The 26,272-nt window shown below is 45.4% G+C and overlaps 1 protein-coding gene across 3 annotated transcripts in view; it reads right to left on the bottom strand.

The window, feature by feature from the left end:
• The window catches only part of MERTK (MER proto-oncogene, tyrosine kinase), a 148,080-nt gene that overhangs the window by 106,926 nt on the left and 14,882 nt on the right, over nucleotides 1-26,272 (bottom strand). Inside the window, exon 1 of one of the 3 annotated variants that reach the window (XM_086700567.1) lies at nucleotides 19,111-19,350. The exons of 1 other annotated variant lie outside the window; for it this stretch is intronic. In XM_086700567.1, coding sequence (XP_086556693.1) covers nucleotides 19,111-19,171 — 61 coding nt within the window. In that variant the 5' untranslated portion in view covers nucleotides 19,172-19,350. Of the gene's footprint in view, nucleotides 1-19,110; nucleotides 19,351-26,272 lie in introns of those variants that run through there. One more of the 3 variants, XM_086700565.1, reaches the window with a different exon arrangement.

The following is a 26,272-nucleotide window of genomic DNA, read 5'->3' as shown; positions in this document are numbered from 1 at the left end:
AATATATGTTTACTTAACTAAGGGTTTTCCTTCTCTTCCCCTTTTGGCAGGACACCAAGTATCACGGAAAGGCTGAAGGAACGCTTTCTGGCCAGAGTGGTGAAGCAGTTGCCCCCTGGGGGTTTGGGGCTGATTCTCCCCAAGGACCAGATGTGGCTTTCACAACATATAGGAGAGACTCTCAGTCTCCAAGTTTAATTCCTCCATCATGCCACTCCCGACACTATGCTCTGGCCCACCAATACCTGAATGCCTATTAATAAAAAGGCATTATTTCAAAGAAAAAATGACTTCCTTTAAAAATGTGACTATTTCTAGGAGCGGCTGGGTGGCTCAGTCATTTAAGCATCCGAATCTTGGTTTCGGCTCAGACTATGATCTCACTGTTTCGTGAGTTTGAGCCCCACATTGGGCTCCGTGCTGACAGTGCGGAGCCTGCTTGGGATTCTCTGCCTCCCCCTCTCTCTGCCCTCCCTCACCCACCCCCACTTGCACTATCTCTCTCTCAAAGTAAGTAAATAAACTTAAAAAAAAGAATAAATAAAATGTGACTATTTCTGGACCAGCAAACACCTAACAAGAATAGTTTGTCAATCTCTTTCCTAAATGACAGAGGGCACAGAATTCTGTCCAAAAACAGATATACTTTTCCTTACTCTTCCCACTAAGTACACATAAAAACAATGGAAACAAACATTAAACAAACAAAGCCACTACCAACAACCCTGAAAAGTGGAAAAGGCAGACTGACTAAGGACTTCAGGGTGCTAGAACACTGTGATGACGATTTCCCTGGGTTTTCCTTCGGCTCCACGTGTCTCAAGTTGGAAATGTTCACAGCCAAAGACCACCACCACCAACAAAACACACAAACAAAAACACAAAATCAAAAACAAAAGCCGGTTCTCCAGAGTCAAAAGACCAGGAAAGGGGCAGCCCATCAAGACAGAAGACAGTTAGACCACAAACTGCTCTCCTCTATGCAAACCACCCAGAAAAAACTGTGGTTCCATCTCCACTCATGCCAGCAAGGGTCAAATGAGGAGCCAGGACTTGCACCCTTATCAGGTTGAAAGGCAGTGCCACAACTATTCCACTGGGTGGTATCAGAAAGGGCCAAGTAGAAAGCCGGGACTTTCATCCTCACTGGCTTGTGGGGAGCCTGGACTTCTACCCCCACCTGGCAGTAATGAGGCATGCCTCCCGGTCCTCCCTGGGTTGGTTTCAGAGAAGGCCTAGTAGAGAGTCAGGGCTTTCACTGCTGCCCAGCGAGGCCATCCCTCCCCTCCCCCTACTGTCAGTGGGGGTAAGGTGGGGAACAGTCGGGAAGTAATAAGGCACTCCATCCCTTCCCAGACAGAAGGTATCAGTAGAAACCTAATGGGCAGCCAGAACTCCCACCCACCTCTGACCAGCAGTTACTCACATTCAGATGCCAATGGAGGCTGAATGGAGAACCCAGAATTCTACCCTCACCAGGCAGTAAAGAAGCAGCATACCTCTTTCCCAGCCAGAGCAGTTGAGAGGAAACCAGGTATAACAAAAGAATAAAAGATAAAAACAAAAGCCAGGGTCTCATAATATAATACTGGAAATTTTTAGGTTTCAATAAAAAATTCAATCTCAAACTCAATGAGATACTAATACCAAAGTGACAGAGAATTGTCTGAAAAAGACTTTTTGGTGTGGGGGGGGGGGCAGAGAGAGAGGGAGAGGGAGAATACTAAGCAGACTCCATGTTCAGCAGAGCCCTACATGGGGCTCTATCCCATGACCATGAGATCATGACCTGAGCCGAAATCAGGAGTAGGACACTCAACCAACTGAGCCTTCCAGGCACCTCTGAAAAAGGTTTTAAAGAAAGAATAATAAAAAGACTCCAATGAGCAAGTATGAACATGAAATACATGAGAAAATAGAAAGCCTCAGCAAAAAAACATAAAGTCACAGGAAAGAAATCAAAGATGCATATTTAAAAAATGTAAACTTTCAACTAAAAAATACAATAACCCAGTGTATGGGCTCAATAGCAGAAGAGAGGGGCAGAGGAAAGAATCAGTGAACTGGAAGACAGAACAATAGAAAATTATCCAATGTGAAGAACAGAGAGAAAAGAGACTGAGAAAAAACAAACAGAGATTCTGGAATCTGTAGGACTATTACTAAAAATCTAACATTTATATTATCAGAGTCCTGGAAGGAGAGGAAAAAGAAGAGAGTAAGAATGAAAAAGGACTCGAAGAAATAATGCTGAAAGTTACCTAAACCTGACACAAACTATAAACCTACAAAGTCAAACATCTGAGTGAACATAAGATAGTCCCCCCTAAAATATCCACACCAAGATACATCATAGTCAAAACTTCTGAATAGTAAACACAAAGAAAACATTTTGAAAGAAATGAGAGAGGGTGATGATGCCTGACCAATAGAGGAAAAAAACAACTCAAATGGCAGTGTATTTCACATCGAAAACCATGGAAGACAGAAGGAAATGGCATAATGTTGTAAGTACTAAAAGAACTGTCAACTCAGAATTCTTCAGAAATGAAAAGGAAACCAAAATATTCTCAGATGAAGGAAACCTAAGCATTTGTCAACAGCAGACCTACTCTTAAAAAACAGCTAAAGTAGGGACACCTGGGTGGCTCATTTGGTTGAGCGTCCGACATGGGCTCAGGTCATGATCTCAGCTTGTTAGTTGGAGCCCTGCATCGGGCTTGCTGCTGTCAGTGCAGAGCCTGCTTCAGATCTTCTGTTGCCCTCTCTTTCTGTCTCTCCCCCTGCCTCCCCGCTCATACTCTCACACTCAAAAATAAACAAAACATTTTTAAAAATAAAAAAAAAATAGCTAAAGGAAATTCTCTAAGCAGAAAGAAAACAATAAAAGAAGGACACTTGAACCATCAGAAGAGAGGAAAAAAACACACACAGCAAAAATATTTGTCAATGCGACAGACCTTCCTCCTCTTGAGTTTTCTAAATTATGCTTGATGGTTGAAGAAAAATTGTAACACTATCTGATATAGTTCTACAAATGAAGAAGAGATATTTAAGATAATTATGGTTTAAAATTTTTTTTTAATGTTTATTTATTTTTGAAGGAGAGAGAGACAGACTGTGAGTGGGGGAGGGGCAGAGAGAGAGGGAGACACAGAATCAGAAGCAGGCTCTGGGCTCTGAGCTGTCAGCACAGAGCCCGATGCGGGGCTCGAACCTACAAACTGTGAGATCACGACCTGAGCCGAAGTTGGACGCTCAAGCGACTGAGCCACCCAGGCGCCCCAAGATAATTATGGTTTAAATGGGGAAGCAAAGGAATTTAAAAGGAGGTAGGGATTCTATAATTCCCTTGAACTGATAAAACTTCAACACATATCAATAATTACATTAAATGTAAATGATTTAAATACATTTAAAGACCAAGATTAACACAGTAGATTAGAAAACATTACCCAGCTATCTGCTGTTTATAAGAAATTCATGCCAAATATAGTGACGTAGGTAAGTTGAACTCATAAGAAGATATATCATTCAACCATTAATTAAAAGAAAGCAGGATAGCTACATGATATCAGATAAAGTAGATTTCAAAGCAAAGAAAATTACCACAGACACAAAGGCACATTATATAATGATAAAAGACTCAATCTACCAAGAAGACATAGCAGTCTTAAATAAATATATACCTAACTAAAGAGCTGAAAAATATGTGAAGCAAAAACTGATATAATTGAAAGGAGAAATAAACAAATCAACAATTGTATTTGGAGACGTCACCATCTCTCAAGAACTGATCAAATAACTGGCAGAAAATAAGCCAGGATACAAAAGAACTTGATGACATTGCCAATGAAAAGAATCTAGTCTACATTTATAGAACATTCCACCCAACAACAGCAGAATTCACATTCTTTCCAAATGATGTTGGAATATAAACCAAGATAAACCATATCTTGGGCCGTAAAGCAAATCTCACCAAACTTAAAAGATTTAAAATCTCTGTGCTTTCTGACCACAACAGAAAAAATTACAAATAACAGAAAGGTAATAGGAAATTCTCCAAATACTTGCAAATGAAACTTCTAAATAATCTATGGATCAAAGAGGATGGCTCAAGGGAAGTAAACAAATATATACTGAACTGAATGAACATGAAGATGCAACATATCAAAATTTATGAAACACAGCACAATGCTGAGGGGAAAATTTATTCAGTAATCTAAGCTCAGAACACCGACAAGGAAGAGCAAAACAAAAAATAATAAATATGAGAAATGAAATTGAAAAAAGAAAAGCAATAGAGAAAATTAGTGAAACAAAGAGCTGGTTGTTTGAAAAGATCCGTAAAGTTGATAAATCTCTAGTAAGACTTACAAAGAAAAAAAAAAGACACAAATTACTAATATCAAGAATGAAATAAGGAATATTACTATTGACCATACAGACATCAAAAGGAAAGTAATTAAATACTATGAACAGCTCTACACATGAATTTGACAGCATAGAGGAAATGGACTAATTCCACCAAAAACAAACTACTATAACTCACCCAGCATGAAACTGATAATTTGAATAGCACTATAACTAATTAAGGACATTACATTCATAATCTAAAAAACTCCCCCAAAAACAAATTTCCAGGCTCACACGGTTTCACTGGAAAATTACACCAAATGCTTAAAGAAGAATTAGCACAAATTCCACACACTATCTTCCAGAAACTAGAAGAGGAGAGGACAACTGCCAATATATTAGTCCTGTTGCCCTGATATCAAAATTAGACAAATACAGTACAGAAAATGTACAGATCAACATTCTTTGTGAATATAGGTGCAAAAATTCCTTAACAAAATATCAGCAAATGGAATTCAACAATTTATAGAAAGAATTATGTACCAAGACCAAATGGAATTTATTCCATGGATAGGAAGTTCGTTCAATATATGAAAATCAATCTGTGTCATCCACCATATTAACAGGCTAAAGAAGAAAAACAACATACTCATATCAATCATTTAATAAAGTCCAGCAGCCATTCAACACCCATTCATGATTTTTAAGAAAATAGAAGACGAGAATTTGCTTAACTTGATAAAGAACATCTACAAAAACCAAGAGCTATCCTTTTACTTCCCCTCTTAGGGGAAACAAAGCAAGGTGTCTGCTTTCTTTATTCTTAGTCAACATAGTGCTGAAAGTTCTAGCCAATGCAGTAGAGCAAGAAAAAGAAGTAAAAAGTATAGGAAAGGAAAGACCAGAAAGGAAGAAATAAAACAGTCACATTTGCAGGTATGATTGTCTACATAGAAAATCCCACAGAATCTGCAAAAAAGGTCCTTGAGACTAAGCCAATTTCATCAATGTCACAGGATACAAGATAAATATACAAAAGTTATTTTACTTCTATATACTAAGTAAGAACACATAGACATCAAAATGAAAAATACAATACCTTTTACAATCACTCACAAATGATGAAATACTTAGGTATAAATCTAACAAAGCACAAACAGAACGCATATCCTGAAAAGTATAAAGCACTGATAGGAGAAATGAGAGATCTAGATAAATGGAGAGACATACTGTGTTCATAAATTGGAAATCTCAACATCGTAAAGATATAAATTCTCTTCAAAGTGATACACAGATTGCAGTATAATAAAAATACATATATCTGGTCCTTGTCCCCAGTTCCTCACAGATAGCCTAAAATGCTTAGAATTTCCTGGATGATAGGAATGTCTCTTGTTATTCATAATGAGCACCTTTGGAACACATCTGAGTTCATGCTAACGAGGTGACTTAGGGTGGGACCCTTAGATTGCTTCAGGATGGAAGCTGGTCATTAGAAGAACATGGGATTAGAGGGTTAGAATATTCTGCCCCATGCTCAACCTCAGGGTAAGAGACGGGGGCTAGAAATTGAGTTTAGTCACTAGTGACCAATGATTTAAACAGTCATGCTCATGTAATGAAACCCCATATAAAATTCCTAAGCAACAAGGTTTAGGGAGCTTCTGAGTTAGTGAACACGTCTATATGCTGGGAGGGTGGTACACCCAGAGAAGGTATTGAAGTTCTGAACCTCTTCCCCTCGACCTTGCCCTATGTATCTCTTCCATTTGTTGTTTCCTGAGTTGTATCATTTATAATAAAGCTGTAATCATAAGAAGAGTGCTTTCCTGAGTCATTCTAGTGAACTATGAAACCTGAAGGGGAAAGAATGGCATGGGAACCACTGAATTTGTAGTCAGCTGGGCAGAAATGTGGGCAGCCCACATATTTCATTTGAGTTGGTGTCTGCAGTGGGGGTGGTCTTATGAGATTGAGTCCTTAACCTGTAAGGTCTACACTAACTCCAGGCAGTTAGTGTCAGAACTGAATTGAATTGTAGGGCACCCAGTTGATGTCAAGAATTGGAGAATTTGTGGGGTGCCTGGGTGGCTCAGTCGGTTGAGCATCCGACTTTGGCTCAGGTCATGATCTCGCTGTCCATGAGTTCGAGCCCCACGTCGGGCTCTGTGCTGACAGCTCAGAGCCTGGAGCCTGCTTCGGATTCTGTGTCTCCCTCTCTCTCTGACCCTCCCCCATTCATGCTCTGTCTCTCTCTGTCTCAAAAATAAATAAACATTAAAAAAAAAAAGAATTGGAGAATTTGTTGTTGTCAAAACAACATATTTGATGTCAGTTACAAAAAGCACATACTCCCAGATAGATTTTTTGTAAATAAAACTAATATATTTCTAAAATTTGTGTGGAAAGGCAAAGGATCTAGAATAGCTAAAACAATTTTGAAAACGAAGAATGAAATGGCAGGAATCAGTCTCTCTAATTTCATAGCTACAATAATCAAACTGGATAGTACTGGCAGAGATATAGACACACAGCTCAATGGAACAGAAGAGAACCAGAAATAGATTCACACAAATATACCCAACTGGTTTTTGGCAAAGGTCAAAAGCAATTCAATGGAGGAAAGATAGCATTTTAAACAAATGATGCTGGAACAAGTGGATATGTATAGGCAAAAAAATTTTAACTTGACCTAAGTCTTACACTTTATGCAAAAATTAACTAAAAACGGGCCACAGATTTAAATGTCAAACATAAGCCTGTAAAATTTTTAGAAAAAAGACAGAGGAGAAAAATTTCAGGATCTAGGGTTAGGCAAAGAGTCTCACACTTGACACCAAGAATGTAATTCCTAACAAGAAAAAACGGATAAATTGAATTTCATCAAAATTAAAAATGTCCACTCTGCACAAGACACTGTTAAAAGCATAAAAAAAACACGACTACAGACTAGGAGAAATTATTTGCAAACCATGTATCCGACAAAGCACTAGTATCTACGTAATTAACCCTCAAAAACTCAATAAAAAACAAATAACCCAACTAGAAAATGGGCAAGGACATGAAAAGTTGCTTCACCAAAGAGCATACATGGATGACAGATCGCTCATGAAAAAGTGTTCACCGTCGTAAACCATTAAGGAAATGCAAATTAAGACCACAGTGTGATATCACTTCATACCTGTCAGGATGGCAAAAATTAAAAACAGTGACATCACCAGATGCTGTGGAGAATGTGCCATCTCCAGGGCCTATAAAAGGAGAAAGGAAGGCAGAAGAGTTCACATCAGTGGTGCCGTGCGAGAAGGATCCAGCCCACGCTTGCTGGCTCTGAGGCTGGAGCAAAGGGCCAGGAGCCAAGGACTGTGAGCGGCCTCTAGAAGTGAGAAAAAGCAAGGGAACAGACTCTCCCTACAGACTCCAGAAAGGGAGGAAGCCCTGCTGCCCCCCTGATTTTAGCCCCAGGGGGGCCCATGTCACGGTTCTGACTTACCGAAATGCAACATGATATAGTATTTTGTCGTTTTGCGTAACTAAGTTGGTGGTAGTTTGTCATAGCAGCAAATGGAAAATGAATACAGCACGAATCCATTTGTACAGCATTTTTGAAATGACAAAATTACAGAAATGGAGAACCGGTTAGTGATTGCCAGGGGTGAGGGAGGTGAGCGGGCAGAGGGACATGGGCACCAACGAGGGATCCTGGGGCGGTGGAGTACACGACGTCAATAACTCGCTTGTGAGCTTGTTCCACAGTTTTCTTTTTTTTTTTTAATTTTTTTTTTTCAACGTTTATTTATTTTTGGGACAGAGAGAGACAGAGCATGAACGGGGGAGGGGCAGAGAGAGAGGGAGACACAGAATCGGAAACAGGCTCCAGGCTCTGAGCCATCAGCCCAGAGCCCGACGCGGGGCTCGATCTCACGGACCGCGAGATCGTGACCTGGCTGAAGTCGGACGCTTAACCGACTGCGCCACCCAGGCGCCCCTCCACAGTTTTCTAAGATGCTACTCTTTGGGGGAAACTAGGTAATGGGTACATGGGGGCTTCTCTGTATTACTTCTTCTTAGACGTAGCATGAGAATCTAAACTGATCTCAAAATTAAAAGTTTAATTTTAAAAATCCAACTATGTTTAGCATCTTCTATTGGGTAAGAGGCAAAGGCTGCAGCACTTGATTATTATCTCCTTAACGTTCACTCTCTGCCAGGCTTTCCACTTACACAATCTTCTCTGATCCTGGGCAGGGAGTATTGCTGTTCCCAGTTCAGAGCAGCAGACTGAGGCTCATAGGTGCTAAACAACTCACGCAGATCTTCACACACAGGAAGAAATGAAGGGACTTCTCCCGGTGCCACCTATCCTCACCTCACCGGCCACATTCAGAGCCCAGCTCCTGAGCCCCTGCTTGTGGTTGTTTCTCAGGGCTGGGCAGAACAGGGCTCCAGTGTGCCAGAGGCAAGGCTGGGGATGGGGCGCTGGGTGGTGAGCCTGGAGGGCCAGTGGGTGATGCCAAGATGGTCTCAGCCTGCTTTGCAACCTGACTACTACCAGCCCTGAGCAGCATTACCTGACCTATCTAGAGTATTCTCAAGATATTGGAGAAACACCTCAACCGAGATCTTCCACGGCAATAACATACCTGTAAGACGTGCAGAAAGAAGGCTTTTCTCCGCTCTAATCATTTGGCAGTATACTTTGAGGCTGAAATGTATCTATCCTACAACTCAACATTTCCACCCCAGAGACTCACGCATGTCCACAGTGAGACAGGCACCCAAGTTCCTGGCTAACTTAACTGGGGTAGCGGTTTTGATACATGTTTGCTAAAACTCATCAAACTGGACACTTTACTATCGCGAATTAAACCTCTATAAACACAAGATTAAAAACAGGCAACACTGCTTGTAACAGAAAACAACAACAACAACAACAACAAAAACTCTTCAGTGCCCAAAAAAAGGAGACCGGATAAATAAACTACCGTTATCCGCATAGTTGCCTATGAAGGTAAATAAACTGGGGCAGCACTGTTCAACCCAGAGGAGACTAGCAAACTTAACACAAAGTGAGAAAGCAAGCTGAAAGAAAGCACACACGTAATAAATATGTTGCTATTCCTTACAGCTTGGCCCAGCCAGGGAAAGCCAAGCTGAAGTCCACAGCTTGGGGCTTCGCATAAAGCCATCATCTTCTTATGGCCTGAAAAGGGCAGACTCGGCTGCTATGAAACTGGTTGCATTTTTGTCCTCCCCGATTCTTTCTTCCTGGAATGCAAATGGAAGGCCCAGGGAGGCACCATCCACGTGGAGACCATGAGCACGAAAACCAGCCACTAAAGAAGGCAGAATGAAGAGCCAAGAAGAGCCAGGTTCCTGACCACATCGTGGAGCCTCCGTCCCAACCCCAGCCTGGCCATCCTCAGACTGCTCATGGCAAGAGAGAAACACTTTCCTTTTGGTTGAGCCACTGAAGAGAAGTTCTCTGTTACATGCAACCAGAGGTAGACCCTACCTGACATGGTGTCAAACAACACAGTAAAGTGTTACCAATTCAATTATGTGTGGTCAAAGGGTAAAGAGGTGCATGGGAATTAAATCACCCGGTGTGGGGGAGTGGTCTCCTCTGGGGGAGGTGAGGCGAGGGGAGGAGACTGGAGTGGGGAGCAATGGGGGATTCCGGGGGGGGGGGGGAGGGGGGAAGGTGTGAGGCTCCCCACTCCTCCTTGAGGATCAGATGCACCGCCTTGGTGGAGTGGAACAAGAGATGTGTACAGAATGGCTCAGCCTTCTACTGAGTAGGGTTGCACCCTAAAGATTGAGTCCATAGGTCCTAGGTGGGGCCTGGGCTTCTGTATTTTGAAAAAGCTTCCTAGCTGACTTTCTCCTTATCCTCCCAGCCAAAATGCTTGGGAGCTTTACATCCTACAATTCATACCATAAAATACTTATTTAATTTCCAGATATAAAATGACATCATGATATTAAATGAACAGAATTTTTTTAAATGATACAGAACTCCCCCTGGACCCTAGGGATTCTGCTGTGCACCCTGCGGAGACATGCTCTACTCTGCCCAGCCCAGAAAGACTACCTAATTATCCCCATGCCTTCCAGAACCCAAGAGTCCACACTGCATGCAGATGTGACAGGAAGAAGCCATAATCTGTTTGGACAGGTCCAGTATTCTCAGAAATATACATCCATGTTTCTAAACTATTCTATTAACCCAGACAGGGCTGGAGGGGGAATTTCACAGGAGCACAGACATCTCAGGCCACAGGGAATGGCATCTGCCCACAGAAAAGAACCCACTGCCATGACTCATTTTTAAGAAATACTCTGTATTGCCTCTGGCCCCGTTTCTGGGCTGGGGCCTGAGGACACTCACAGCCAGACTCTGGCACCAGGTTGAGAGGCTGACACTCATGCTAAGGCACTGTATCTAGAACCACAGTGAGCAAGGGTCCCACCTCACCTCTGCCCTTCAGATAGAATCTGTTTTCTGTCCAGAAAGGGCCCCAGAATCCCTTATCTGCCCTTCCATTCGATCAGTGGGGATCTGAAGTTTCAGAAAGGTGTCCCTACAAGTTAATATCAAAACCGAGATGAGAATTTACACCTCTGGACTCCCAAAGTGGTTATGTTTTTTAACTCATGCTTTAGATGTAATACTAAATCCAATGAACTTCCTTTTTGCTTTGCTACAAAACTTTCAAAGAACATTGTTTCCATCAACAAATCCTCAAATCATGAGCCAGAATGGTAAAAAAAGGCTTAAAAGCGGGTTTCACTTCCTGTGTGGAGGCAGCCTGCCATGTAATGCAGTGGAACACCAGCCCGGCAGAAACAGGCAGCACTAGGGAGCCCATGAATATTCATCACCTCACTGTGCATTCACCAAGTAGTGCTGGGACAGAAAACAACTTTCAGCAAGTTTAAGTCCGTGTTCTAATATTCTCCACCAAGACAGCTTGTTCTGACTTGTAAAAAAAAAAAAAGGTCATTTTCAAAAACCATAATGAGGCCAGTCTACTCTTAATAGCTTTAATATGCCCTGAAGCTTAAAATAGCAAAACAATCGCTTCTCCAAGATAAACAAGGCTTTCCTTTGTGTGTCTAATGAGAGGCAAGACCACAGCTAGGGCACTTTCTAAGCTGTTTGTTGTCCCTAAATGCTGAGGTAACTGGAGCTCCCCCACCCCTCCCAAAACAGCAGATTACACAAAAAGAGATCTGTCTGAGAGCTTTTGCCTGATCGTCAAACGACAACCTGAGACCCCAAGTGAGCCAGGGCAGTGCACGAATGCTGCAATGATCAGCTCTGGCTGGGGCCTTGGCTTACTCTGCAGACGCCAGACAGCACCTTTGAAGGAACCGACTGAGAAGTACCCAGAAGACACCACTAGCGAATGGGTACAAGGGGACATATAGGAGCACAAAATTTCCTGCCACAAAAACCTATACATACATTGAGATATGTAATGAAATGGGTTTTCTCCAAGCAGAAGTCTCTCAAACATTCTAAGTCTGGGGCGTAAAACTTCTCCTATATGATCTTGATTCAAACCTAAAGTCACCATCTGCCTCCTCTCTTTTTCTTCCTCCCCTTCTGCTCCTCCCCCATCACCCCCAAGACTCACGGAAAATCCATTTTGCCATTAAGTGAAAGAATTAAGTATAGGTTTCTCTATGAAATGTATAAGACAGAATCACCCTGGGATGCCTGGGTGGTTCAGTCGGTTAAGGGTCTGACTTCAGCTCAGGTCATGATCTCATGTTTGGTGAGTTCCAGCCCCTCTGGCTCTCTGCTGTCAGCACAGAACCTGCTTTGGATCCTCTGTCCCCCTCCCCCACCCCTCAAAAGGAAATAAACATTTTTAAAACGCTACCCTTTCTTCATTTATCACCTTAAAACACCAGGAACTGACTGGCGCCTGGATGGCTCGGTCGGTTGAGCATATGACTCTTGATTGCAGTTCAGGTCATGATCTCATGGTTCATGAGTTCGAGCTCCTCATCGGGCTCTGCCCTGACAGCATGAAGCCTGCTTGGGATTCTGTCTCCTTCTCTCTCATCCCTTCCCGCTTGCTCTCTGTATCTTTCTCAAAATAAGTAAAATTAAATTAAAAAAAAAAAAAGGCGGGGGGAGGTGCTTGGGTGGCTCAGTTGGTTAAACGTCCAACTTTGGCTCAGGTCAGGATCTCAAGGTTCATGAGTTCGAGCTCCACATCAGGCTCTGTGCTGACTGCTCGGAGCCTGCTTTGGATTCTGTGTCTCCCTCTCTCTCTATCCTCCCCTGCTTGTGAGTGCTCTCTCTCAAAAATAAATAAACATTAAAAAAACAAAACAAAAAAAAAACCACACACCAGAAACTGAGGAGGTGACCCGGACGTGGCAGCCTAGGGCTTCCCCGGCAGGTCACAGGTCATGCCTGCTGGATCCTGCAGACTGCAGAGGACCAGAGAACGTAAACAGCAGTGTTCAGTGTTGCCAAGAAGAGAGGGATGCCCAGCTATTCCAAGTGCTGCTACGGCCGAGTCGAGAGGTCTCACAAAACTGGGGAAAGCCTGGACCTTGCTGCAGTTAAAAATCTTCTACACAGTTTGGGGTGCCTGGGTGGCACCGTCGGTTAAGCATCTGACTTCGGCTCAGGTCATGATCTCATAGTTCGTGAGTTCGAGCCCCGTGTCGGGCTCTGTGCTGACAGCTCAGAGCCTGGAGCCTGCTTCCTGCTTCGGATTCTGTGTCTCCCTTTCTCTCTGCCCCTCCCCCACTCGTGCTCTCTCTCTCTCTCTCTCTCTCTCTCTCTCTCTCTCTCTCTCAAATCAATAAATATTAAAAAAAAAAAGATATCAAATTAAAAAAATAAAAAAAGAATCTTGTATACAGTTCAACAGCTGCAAGTCAGGCAAAGGCCTCCCAGGGAGGAAGTGCCAGGGTGGCCAGGTACTTGCAATACTTTTGCTGTCCAAGAGGGGCCCACAGACCCTGATGGAATTCTCACCCCCTGCCAGGCTGCATGTCCAGCCTTGAGCTGGAGGCAGAGGGACTAGAACAGGGAAGGGGTGTAGAAGAGACAACAGGTTACTTCCCCATCAGGGATTAGCAAATGCCCAGAGTGTAGGAAGCAGAGAAGAGTCAGGGCTTCCCTCAGGGTGCCTGGGGGATGGCTCACACCTGCCACCACCAAACAGGAAGCATCTGGGAGCAGGAGTGCATCTGGGGCTCCCTGCCTGTTCCATTTGCTTGAGGACCACCACACAGGCTCAGACGCGCACACAGTTTACTCTAAGAAACTGAGCCTCATGTTGCATCCATGTTGTATCAATTGGGAGACCTAGTTTTCGAGGATAGAAAGGAAAGGGATTACCTGTTGTTCAAAAACAACAAAACTAAAACAAATGCAAAAATGAAAACAAACCATACCCACTTGGGTGTAGAGTTTTGTGGGAAAAGTTGAGCTGGAATTGGACTTCATTTTTATACCTTCCTGAGAGGCACAGGACAGGAAGCTATTCCTGTACTTTGTTAAGTCTGAACTCCACAAGTGAAGGTAAGGGGAGGGGGTGGCAGCAGGCAGGCCCTGCCTCAGGTGACAAGTGACAAGCCTGGGTTCTGCTGGCAGGACTACTGGGGACAAAGCCCTAAAGAGCGGTAGCAGGGAGCTGGCTGTTATAGGGCTCTAGGATGATACGGACAGCCCCTTCACGAAAGCGCTCTGAACGGTGGAGGGTGATCCACGGCTCTGTTCTCATATTTCGGGCTGTAATTTAGGCTTCATTTCAGCTAGAAAACAAGAACCTTTCCCCCAATGCCTTTTGTCTAGGAAAAACAGTTCTACAAAATCTGAGTTCAAAAGAACGGAAGGGAACCATCAGCAGTGATCGGGAACATTTTTGGAGCATTTCCTGTGTCCCCTTAGCTCATTTCATCCTTCCGCCAGTTCTGTGAGTATCAGAGTGGAAACTGAGGTCCTGACAGTTACCCACGGCCCCCAGGGCTCCACAGAGGCCAGGTAGATGGGACATAAAGCCCAGCTCACTGCCCACCCAGCACCCCGTTAACATTTTCATCCCAGTCCAAAGAAGCTCAGGTGGTGAACCAGCTTTTTTCAGTTTTTTTACTCATTAACCTCCCGCTAGGATGCATACCAATCCAGATGCTTGGGTTAAGATTAAACCAGTGACAACCGGCCAAAGTCAAGGCACTCAGGATCACAGCTAACTAGAGATCAGGCAAGCTGCCCCCAGCAAGGAGCTGCTAACACTGTGTTTTTAAACTGAAAAATCAGATTTGGACTTTTTTCCCCCTCTAGCTGGAACAGTAAAGAGAATATAAAATGTTAATAGTGCTATATTGGGTTAATATAGTCCAAAAATCTATCTTCTTTCAATGTCTTAAGTGTCCTTGTAATGAAATCATTCTTTGACATCACAGCAAAATATAAGGCTATTTTTTGTCAACCAAGCCCCAAGCACAAGGGCATGAGAGCTGCAGCAATTCTGTTTCTGGGTGAGCCAGCAGAAAGACAGAGGGGGAGGAGCACATGGTGAGACCCACAGGATCCTTCTTCTCTGATACCATTCACACACACTCACAGAGCATCTGAAATGGGTGGAGCAGGGCACCATCTCACCATCACGTCGTGAAAAGTGTTATCAGGAAATTAAACCTAATGGCGCGCGCGCAGCTCTGGCTGGGGTGGGAGTGAGGGAAGGCCTCTTCAAAGGGGACATCTGAGCTGAAACCCAAACTGTAAGAAGGAGCTGGCATAGAGAGATCTTGGGTTAGAGTCCAGCTAGAGGGAACAGCCAATGCAAAAATGCTAGACAGACGCTTATAGCTGGAGCAGAGTGAACATCAGAACTAGAAATGAGGCAGGGGGAGTGGGGAGGGGGCTCCTGGCAACTTTGCAAACCCTGGTCAGGAATGGGAAGCCACTGGAGGATTTTAAACCAGGGGACAACACAGTCCAGTTCATCTTCAAAAGCTCATTCTGGCTATAACACAGGAAGCAGCAGTTACAAATATGTGTCCATTTGCAGGTTGGGGAGGGAACCAACATCCTGGCTCAGCTTTTCTACCTGGTAGCATGTTCCCAATTCACAGGCATCTTAAAAGATTCAACCTGTTCGTAACCAGCTCTGACTGGCAACTCACTGGCCCTGCTCTTCAGATTATCTGGAAATTCTTTTTTTTTTTAATTTTTTTAATGTTTATTTTTATTTTGAGAGACAGAAACAGAGCGTGAGTGGGGGAGGGGCAGAGAGAGAGGGAGACACAGAATCTGAAGCAGGGTCCAGGCTCTGAACTGTCAGCACAGAGCCTGATGCGGGGCTTGAACTCACGGACCGTGAGATCATGACTGAGCTGAAGTTGAATGCTTAATCGACTGAGTCACCCAGGCACCCCAATCCGGAAATTATTTCTAAAATTAAAATTGAAAAACATAGTTACTGTTAAATTTTAAACGTATCTGTGTTCCAGTCATCACTTTAAGAAAGTAGATCAGGGGGCATCTGGAGGCTCAGTCAGTTAAGCGTCCAACTTCAGCTCAGGTCATGATCTCACAGTTTGTGGGTTCAAACCCGCATCAGGCTCTGTGCTGACAGCTTGGAGCCTGGAGCTTGCTTCCGATTCTGTTTCTCCCTCTCTCTCTGTCCCTCCCCCACTTGTGCTCTGTCTCTCTCTCAAAAATAAATAAACATTAAAAAAATTCTTTTTAAAAAGAAAGTAGAGGGGCGCCTGGGTGGCTCAGTCGGTTAAGCGTCCAACTTCAGCTCAGGTCACGATCTCACAGTCCGTGAATTCGAGCCTCGCGTCGGGCTCTGGGCTGATGGCTCAGAGCCTGGAGCCTGCTTCCAGTTCTGTGTCTCCCTCTCTCTCTGCCCCTCCCCCGTTCATGCTCTGTCTCTCTCTGTCTCAAAAACAAATAAACGTTAAAAAAAAAAAAATTAAAAAAAAAAAGAAAGTAGATCAGAATGACTTTATTTCTTTGCTTTTTCATTTAAGAGAGAGAGAGATAAAGAGGAGTGGGGGAGAGAGGGAAGAAAGAGAGAAAGAGGGAGGGGGAGAGGGAGAGAGAGAGAGAGAGAGAGAGAGAGAAAATTCCAAGCAGGCTCCACACTCAGCATGGAGCCTGATGCAGGGCTTGATCCCACAACCCTGGGATCATAACCTGAGCCAAAATCAGGAGTCTGAGACTCAACTGACTGAGCCACCCAGGTGCCCCCAGAATGACTTTTAAAAAATTATTATTTTTTTTAATGTTTATTTATTTCTGAGACAAAGAGAGGGCATGAGTAGGGGAGGGGCAGAGAGAGAGGGAGACGCAGGATCCGAAGCAGGCTCCAGGCTCTGAGCTGTCAGCACAGAGCCCGACGTGGGGCTCGAACTCACAGACTGTGAGACCATGACCTGAGCTGAAATCGGTTGCTCAACTGACTGAGCCATCCAGGCGCCCCTTTTAAAAAATTATCTTTAAAATGTGCCCTGCTTACTTCCAAAAAGCATTCAAGGCCATTGTCAAAAAGCCTGTCAGCAACAGGACAACTTCAAGTTCTCCCCAGGAAAATGTTTACAATATATTGTAATATCTGTTATGGCATCAGTTTGGGGTAAAAATGCTAATGTTGAAGGGTTTTAAAAGCCCAATTTGTTCTAAGGACTATGTTTAGCTGCATGTACAGTTTTATCATGGGCTGATTTGCTCACTTTAATCCACTTTTATATTTTTCCTCTTCTATCCTCTCCCTGGCCCTCTAGAGAGCCACCCTTTGCCTGGTTTTGCTGCTCACTGGCTCCCCCATCAGAGACTGAGCGGAAAGGAAAGATTGAAAAGCCTGATGCCCCTGGTTCAGCAGTTTCAGTTCTGCGTGTGGGTAATTCTTTGTGGGATGGTGTTTATGTGTGTGCATGGGGGCGGGCAGTCCTGGGTTAAAGTGCTATGTGAATTTTAATTATTTACCAATTCTTCTCCATTGTTATACACACACATCCCTCACCTTGTCTCTCTCTCTCCCTCTCTAAAATCTTATAGCTGGACAGAGTCTAATTTCTCTCTTCCCATAGCATTTTTACTTCTGTTCTAATTCTGTCAGTGAGAATTCCATCCTTTAAGCTTTTGCAAAGTGATATACAACACTGTCACACATCTCACAGGTAAATTCAAGATAAAAAGCAAAAGGCAGAAGAAAAACAGACATTTTTCATTCTTCCTTCTGGGTGGGTTTTAGCAGACGTTTTATGATTATCTGACTAAAGCTGATTGTCAGCTACAAGAGTTTTTTGATTATGGTTTTTAAAAACTTTAGAGAAACGCTTCATTTTGAAATACCTTATAAGCACCAAAACTATCGTTTCTGTTACTTTTCCCATAATTGTCACCACGTTCACGTTCACCACCAAGACTAGGTACGGCTAGTCCTCACTAGTAGCAAAATAGAGATTTGCAGCAGATTATGAAAAGCGGGATCTGACAGAAATGCTGACGAATTTTGAAGGGTTTTGGTGGGGATGTAGAACAGAATTGTTTTAGTTCTTTGATTGGTTTGGCTTTTGATGTTTGCTTCAAACTACTATGTGGTCCCAAATTATAAATTGCATATGTAATTTAATGTATGAAACAAGAATGTTCACTGCTTAAAAATGTTTTAGTTGAGCAACTGACCTTTCAAAGGGAAACCTCAAAGGAAAAAATTTTAAGTAAATTGCCTAACTCTAATTGAACTTTCCAGGTATTCTTTAAAAAAATTCTTTGTGATTAGGTAAAAGCTATTCAGTCATGTTCATGGGCAAAAGAAACAAAAACCACATGCTAAATTGAAATAGAAAACTTTTAGCTTAAGGAAAAATGCCAGGGATGTGGCATCCCCCACCATTTCTTTTTCTTTTTGGTAAAGCCTGGTTACTCTCTCCCAGCTTAGTCAAAAAATGCCATCAGCAATCAAACTTCTAGCTTGTTAAAAACTTATTCTCCAAACAGTTGATGAAGAATGGAACCTGCCTTACTTGGCCTCTACTTATCAATCCACTATCTTACATTGGAATGTGACATTTTCAGGACAAACTCAGACGCTGTCCAAGCACATTAGATTCTGTTCAGCAATAACAGGGGTTAAAAGAATGCTTCCCCTTTGTCCAGGGCCCCCACACTCACAGGGTGTCCTTGTAAAGGGGTGCTAACATTGTCCATAAGGGCCCAGTGGGAGCAGCCTGGACGGCAGGCAGTCCCTCCCTGGCGGACTCCCGTCCAGGGTCGATCGCAGCACCAAGAATGTGACTCCAACTCCCCAGGCGGCTCGTCCCCGGCACCGGTCCCTTGGGAGATGGGGCCCGCGGCTCCCAGGACTACTGACAGAGCAGGGGTCCAACTACGCAGCGGTGTCTAGGGGAAAGTTTTCAGAGCGTTCCCGACCAGATCTGCGACCAATGTTCCCGGGGGCTGAAAACTTGGCGACCTGCAGCGGGCCGGGCCGAGCTCCATTTCCTCCTCCGCAGTATAGGGGAACCCCTCGGCGCCCACCCCCTAGCCGGCTCCACCGGGACACGCACCCACGGCCCGACCTTGGCGCTCTATCAGTGAGTTGGTGTCGACCCTCGCGCTCCACGCCCTGGCACCGCTGGGGCGTGCGGAGGTGTTTGCAAACTTGCCCGGCAGCCGGGCGCGTCCCCGTCGGCGCGCCCCCTTCACCGAGCTCCGGCCGCAAGCCCCCGGCCCCCCGCGCCTGGCTCTGGGCCCCGCGCACTCACCTCTGCTCCAGAGCGCGGGGAGGAAGAACCACGGCAGCAGCGGTAGCACGGCCCACCCCATCCCGGGGCAGCGCGTCTGGAAATTCTCTCCCGATCCACGGACAGATGGACGTCCCAAACCTGCCCAGTCCCCGGTCGAGCACGCCAGCTAAGCAGCCCGGTCCCGGCGGCGGGGCAGCTAGCGCCGAAGTGGCGGGTCCGCGCCGCGGGCAGGAGGCGCCTAGGGCTGGAAGGGGCGGGCCGGGGGCCGAGTCCGAGCGGACCCGAGCCAGTTAGGGTGGGGAGGGGGCGGGAAGGAGGGCAGAGAGGCGGGCCACCGAGGGGAAGGAAGGGGACCGAGCTGGACAGCACGGGTGCGGAGGGGCGGGCCATGGGCCGAGCTGGGCGGCCAGGGATGTGGGACGGGGGTGGAGAGAAAGGGAGGGGACTGCAAGAAAGGGAGGGAATTAGAAACCAGTAGAGGGGAGGGGCGGCTGGAGGTGTGGAGTAAAGAGCAGCTCTGGCCTCTGGGCTGGCCAGGAGTTCAACACGTGTGGGTGGGAGGGAGACTGAGACAGGGAAAAAGTTGGAGACGCGTGGAGGGCTCCCGAGGCAGACCCAAAAGGAGGGTACAGCACCTTTGGGTCCGCGGCGATTCCGCAATCCAGACGTGCAAGACACAGAAAACCCTGGCAGCAACGCTCCCAGAGGCCAAGACCGTCGTGGCACCGCTCCCTACTGAGCGCTCCCTGGGTACCTGGCCAAAGGTGTGAGACCAGTCTTGGCGGCGGGGAGCGCACTGCCTCCAGGGGAGCGGTTCCTGGTGATGACAGAAATTGTTTGCTGCGCCCGCCCGCGACAAGTCTGAGAGAGGCAACGCTCAGGGAGGGAGCTCCGTAGCTCTCAAGTGTGGAGGGGCCCAGAGGGCAGCAGCCGAGAAAGTTAATCATAAAAGAAATCAAAGCCACTTTTACTAATAATTACAACAGTAACTTACATAACTTCTTAAAGGAAACATTTTTGGGGTTAATTTATTTTAAGTGATCCTTTTTGACCACATGAGCCAGATCATTGTCGTTTCTCTGCTCAGAACTCTCAAAACTCTCCAATGTTTCCTGCTTTCTTGCTGCAAAAGGCCAAAGGCCTACAAGGTCCTATGGGACCTGGTCCCCTATCCTCTCTGACCTCATCTCCTTACTCTGCTTCCATTTATGCTGGTTTCCTGTCAAGTAGTCCCTGACCCTGAGGCTGGCTGGCCTCTTTGGGTAGATTTGGCTGTACAGAGAGAACCAACCCAAATGGAATGGATTTAGACAGGTTATGACTTACACTGACAGCAAAAGCAAGATCAGCACCATGCCAGCTCCTTGCATCCCCAGCTCCGTGGGAGGACACCAAGCCAGAGGGAGCAGCGGGTCACTCGCTGAGCAGCCAACTCTAAACTACTCCCAGGCAGTTTTACAGACTGATACTGAGCCTGCAGTTGTATCCTTCAGGGGAGGAGGCGGCGTGGAGGCGAGGAGATGGAAAGTTCTGTGTTCAACTACAACTATGGAAGAGGAAGAAAAACACGTTCCTGCAGTCTCCCCCAAGAAAGGGATATGAAGTTGCCTTCAAACAGCTGCTCATCAGGCTTACCTCCTCGTGCTCCAGGAGGAACCATACACAGTCGGTCTAGACCTGGGTAAGACTACAGTCAAGTCCTGCCTACATGCCTATGCGGAGATGTGCAAGGTGGCAGGACACCTCAGTGGGGCCGTTCTACAATTTTCTTGCTATGGCTCACGTACCCTAGACACTCTGCCACCCTGGGGTATTGTACCGACTGTTCCCACTGCGCACAATGTTCTTCCCCCAGACTCACACCCTCTTGGTTAACTCTACTCCTTCAAGTTTGCTCAAATCTCTTTCTCTACCTTGCATGGAACTGTTCCAGTTATCCATTTCTGTGTGACATATGACATATGGGGATAAAACAAAAGCCACTGTATTAGAGTCATGGAATCTGTGGGTCAGAGATTTGGACCAGTGCAAGGGAGATAGTGTGTCTTTGCTCTCCCATTTCTGCTGGGATCTTAGGCTCAAATGGCTGGGGATTAGAATCATCTAGAACAGGGGTCAGCAAACAACAGCCTCCCGGCCCATCACCTGTTTTTGCAAGTAAATGTTATTGGAATACAGTCATTTGTGTGTATGTTATCTATGGCTGTTTTGGTACTGTAACAGCACAGCTGAGGAGCATGACAGAGATCATATGGCCCTTTAAGAAAAAAGGTGGCCAACCCCTGATCTAGAGGCTTGCGCCCTCACATAGCTGGCGCTTGCCCTGGGATGACCTGAAGACTAGGGCCGCAGACCAGAGCACTTAATGAGGCTTCTCCATGGTGGCTTCAGTGCAGTTGGAAGTCTTGCATGGTGACCTGGGCTGGCAAAAGCAGGCTTTCGTTCTAGTGAACGAGGGAGAAGCTGTCTGGCCTTTTGTAACCTAGCTTCGGAGGTCACCTAGCTCCACTTCACCAGACTCTCTCCGTGGAAGCAGTCACAACCCCACTCTCCCAGGGAAGAACCAGAGACACCCCCCCCCCACACACACAACTCCTGATAATGGAAGTGTCAAAGAATTTGCAGCTATGTTTTTTAACTTCCACAAATAGGAAAGCTTGGTGAAAATGTGGGATATCAGTTCTATCGTATTAGTTTCATACATGCCATGCACCTAAATGACATTGTCATGTAACGTGTTCTTCACAGGATCAAGATATGCGAAGGGAAATGTGAGCCAAAAAGAAAAAAATCAGACTCCCATGTTAAACAACTATTTCCATGTTTATAGGACCTCTGCCTATACACGTTTGTGCAACTTCAACAGGGCAACACCATCCTGGAACCCATACTTGAATGCCCACTACGTGTTGTGCATTTACTAAGACTTGGTGTGTTACAGGGAGGAACCCTGTTGTTTATTCCCTAAGAAAAAGGAGTATCAAGGGCCTGCAGTAGCATCCATTCAGGGGTTGGGGAAGACTACCCCCAATGACTTGAGTGTAGAAGGGCTGCGCCCCAAATGTAGTGGCATTGTGATCCCAGTCGGTAAGTTGATCATGTTCAACATAACAATGAGAAGGTTTAAGACTTCCAGTTGAACTCCCCACATGAACTGTGTAGAGACTCAGTTCTCAACCAGCCCATTGGAAAGCCGTCTTATTTCTCTTTGTCCTTCTGCTATCCCCCCTCTTACCCTTTCAGCCTTGTCCCCAGATGTGGCTTGTAATTTACTCCCCCCTCCCCCCTCCAGTCTAGCACGTGGCCCCCTCATTCAGGGCAGGCCTCCCCCTGTCCACTTTTACATAGTGCAGACCACCCGATAAAGTATTTACACAGCTGGCTTGGCCTCAGCATGCTCTGAATGAGGGTGTGCTGGGAAATGGCCCCATCCCTCTTTCAGTGCCAGAGAGCCATTCATTCATTCGCTATTCCACAGAAATCAGCTGAGCTCATGCTCCATTCCAAGTGTAATACCAACACCTGGGACATATGCACAGCACCTCCACGAGGGAGCCATCCCACGGCCCCTCGTGCTTGTTACAGCCTGGACTCACTCACCCGGCAGCCATTCCATGCTCTTCCAGTCCCAGCACCCTGGTTTTCCTTTGCAGAACCATGGCTCCCACACTCACGTCCCCTCATGCCCCTGAGCCCGGAGGCGGGGTTCTTCTTGCTGCCCTAAGACCATTTCCTGTCCCTCCCCTCTAAAGTCTGTGGCTTGAATGTTACGTTACCAGCCCTGTTTGCTGCAGGTATCTACAGACCCCTAGGGCGCTCGCTCGCTCTCTCTCTCTCTCTCTCATATTCCTTGATGATTTTATTGTATTTTATTTTTAATGTTTATTTTTGAGAAAGAGAGAGAGAGAATGCAGAGGAGGGGCAGTGAGAGAGGGAGACAGAGGATCCAAAGTAGGCTCTGCGTTGTCAGTACAGAGCCGGATGCAGGGCTTGAATTTTCATCAACCGCGAGATCATCGTGACCTGAGCCGGTCAAACACTTAACCAGCTGAGCCACCGAGGCGCCCCTCCTTGAAGATTTTGGTACTTGCTCCACAGTCACTCCTTCACACTATCCCTGTCATAATTCTTGGTGCTTTCAGTACCACATAATGACGTTCCAACACTACGTATTCTAAGCCCCTTGATCTCTTGTCCTCCATTCAGTGTGCTGAGCAACGTGTTGTAAATAGAAATGCCAAGTTCTTGAAATTTGCAGGGGGACTGGGATGGTGCCAATAAGACAGGCAACTCAGGGGCACCTGGGTGGCTCAGCTGGTTAAGCATCTGACTTCCGCTCAGGACATGATCTCACGGTTCGTGAGTTTGAGCCCTACGTAGGGCTCTGTGCTGACAGCGTGGAGCCTGGAGCCTGCTTCGGATTCTGTGTCTCCCTCTCTCTCTGCCCCTCCCCTGCTCACACTCTGTCTCTCTCTCAAAAATAGAGTTTAAAAAAAAAAAGGCAACTCAGAATACTCCAAATCTTAAGGAAAACACAACATCTTGTAGTTTTTTAGGCAACATAGATGCTGCATGGAAGGGTCTCCATTCAGTGAGCTCAACAGGTGTATACCTCTCTGGTGACTATGTTGTAGGGAAGGTAATTCACTAGGAATCCTGACTCTAACACAAGCCTACCGCTGTACTTGTATAACTGCTAAGTAGCAGGTACACAGAAATCCATTGCTAAAGAAAACTCACCAGATCAAAATCCTAAAGTTTGTTACAAAAAGAGAACACGGTATAGGAACAACAATAAAGTAAGAATATGCATCACAGTTAAAGGTTGTTTCATGGTAAAGGGTCCAGAGAGGCCAGGTACAGGGTCCTTCGTCCTCCCTCTGCAAACATGTGGCCAGATACACTTTCTCTCTTGGATCAGGAACCACTTGGGACACCTTGGAGACAGGGAGCACAAAATAGTGGCTCAGCTGGGGATTTTTAAATTTTGCTGGTCACCTAGGCATATTGGTGAGGCATAATCAGCTTCCATAGCAGGGCCCTCTGGGGTCTTGCGGAGACCAGGTGCAAATTATCCCCTTCACTGTTTTCAATAAGCAATGCTGACAAGTTGGTACAAATCTCCTTAAAGCTCCACAAACCCATGATTACAAAGGAACATTATTAATCGGTATGCTTCATGCCCTGACCAGGAGTCAGTGCCATGCAGGAACTTTAACAAAATAGCTCAGGCTAATTCCAGACCCTCACAGCACAATAGCTTTTGTAGTTGTTGCAAAATGAAATGGTACATAGAAGTTTACCTTCAGCATAGTGATTATCATCGTGAAATAAAGGCATTTCTTTTTGTGGTTTTTGGGGACTCTTTTGCAAGAAAATCCATTTGCCAGGCCCCAAAAACTTACTGGAAGCAAAACTGTCTAGCTCAAAAAAGGGATAGTATTGTTTAAATTTAAATTTTTTTTTTCAACGTTTATTTATTTTTGGGACAGAGAGAGACAGAGCATGAACAGGGGAGGGGCAGAGAGAGAGGGAGACACAGAATCAGAAACAAGCTCCAGGCTCTGAGCCATCAGCCCAGAGCCCGACGCGGGGCTCGAACTCACAGACGGTGAGATCGTGACCTGGCTGAAGTCGGACGCTTAACCAACTGCGCCACCCAGGCACCCCGGGATAGTATTGTTTAAAGATGCCCCTCAGTGTATTGAACATTGTATAAAATGGTTGTTGGGCTTTTGTAGTTGGTTGGGGGAAGTGATGTTGTGCATGTTAAGAGAACCCATTGGGTATCCTGGAAAGAGTAGAAGTGAAAGTATTTAAGTGTTACAATTTGTTATAAAAATGGGATGGTGTATGTTTTCGCCGCGGTGGAAAGAAACGGAAGTAGTATTATATGGTATTTGCTATTTGTTATGGGACTGAGAGAGTTCTGGTATGACACTTCATTCAGCCAGCAAGCTGAACCATGTAACAGAATGCCAAGTGCCCAGTTCTTGAATTTGCTGGGGTATGATAACGGAGCATACAAAATGCCTCATTCCATGTGCTGAACAACAGATTGGAAATTATCCAGTTCGCGTATTCGCATGTGCTGGCATTTGTGTGGTGGGGGCAGGGAAGGCAAATTCAGATTGTGTGTTTAAAAGGCTCAAATCGGGGCGCCTGGGTAGCTCAGTAGGTTAAGCGGCCGACTTCAGCTCAGGTCATGATCTCACGGTCCGTGAGTTCGAGCCCCACGTCGGGCTCTGTGCTGACCGCTCAGAGCCTGGAGCCTGTTTCGGATTCTGTGTCTCCCTCTCTCTGACCCTCCCCCGTTCATGCTCTGTCTCTCTCTGTCTCAAAAATAAAAATAAATGTTAAAAAAAATAAATAAAAGGCTCAAATCACCATTTGGGAAGCTCAAGTATTGGAGCATGTCAGTGACTGGCATTTGAAAGGGTGAATGACAAACTGGAAGGACCAGTGTCTAGCCCTTGCAGCTTTTGGAAACCTGAGATGACATTGATAAGATATTCTTTGGCCATGCTGAACAACACTGGGGATGTGCAAATATCCAGACACTAGAGTTCACCGAGGCACTGAAAACTGTTCTGGAAGTACAAGTGTCTGACACTTGAAGATTAGAAGAAATTGAGATGGTGGATGTAGGGGTTTGTTCAGCATGCTTCAGAACATATCATAAGCATAGAGATCTAGATTTTGTAGTCCAATGAGAAACTGAACTGATGCTGGTAAGCGACTCCATTTAGCTCCTTCAACAAAATACTAGTAGTCTAAGAGTTTTGCCTTTGTAGTTGCAGGGTAATTGAGATAGTGCATGTAAAAGACTCCATTTTGCTTGCCAAAGCCGTTCTGGAAGTAAGAAGTTTCTAGTTCTTGTAGTTTGTTGGCGGGATGGGGGATGGTAAGTAGATGAGATTCCATTTGCTGAACAATGTACTGAAATCACAGGGGGCTCGTTCTGGTAGTTCCTTGGGAACGGATGACTGGTGATCTGCAAGGTAGCAGACAATAGAAATCTGATTGATAATAGTTTTTGGTTGCCTGTTTGGACACTTGTACTTCTTTTTTTTTAAACAATTTTTTTTTAACGTTTATTTATTTTTGGGACAGAGAGAGACAGAGCATGAATGGGGGAGGGGCAGAGAGAGGGAGACACACAGAATCGGAAACAGGCTCC

This window comes from Puma concolor, chromosome A3, assembly GCF_028749965.1.
Source record: "Puma concolor isolate L17-30 chromosome A3, mPumCon1.1.hap2, whole genome shotgun sequence".
Classification (NCBI taxonomy): domain Eukaryota; kingdom Metazoa; phylum Chordata; class Mammalia; order Carnivora; family Felidae; genus Puma; species Puma concolor.
The sequence above is the reverse complement of the archived record's forward strand: the minus strand, read 5'-3'. Positions and strand labels throughout refer to the sequence as shown.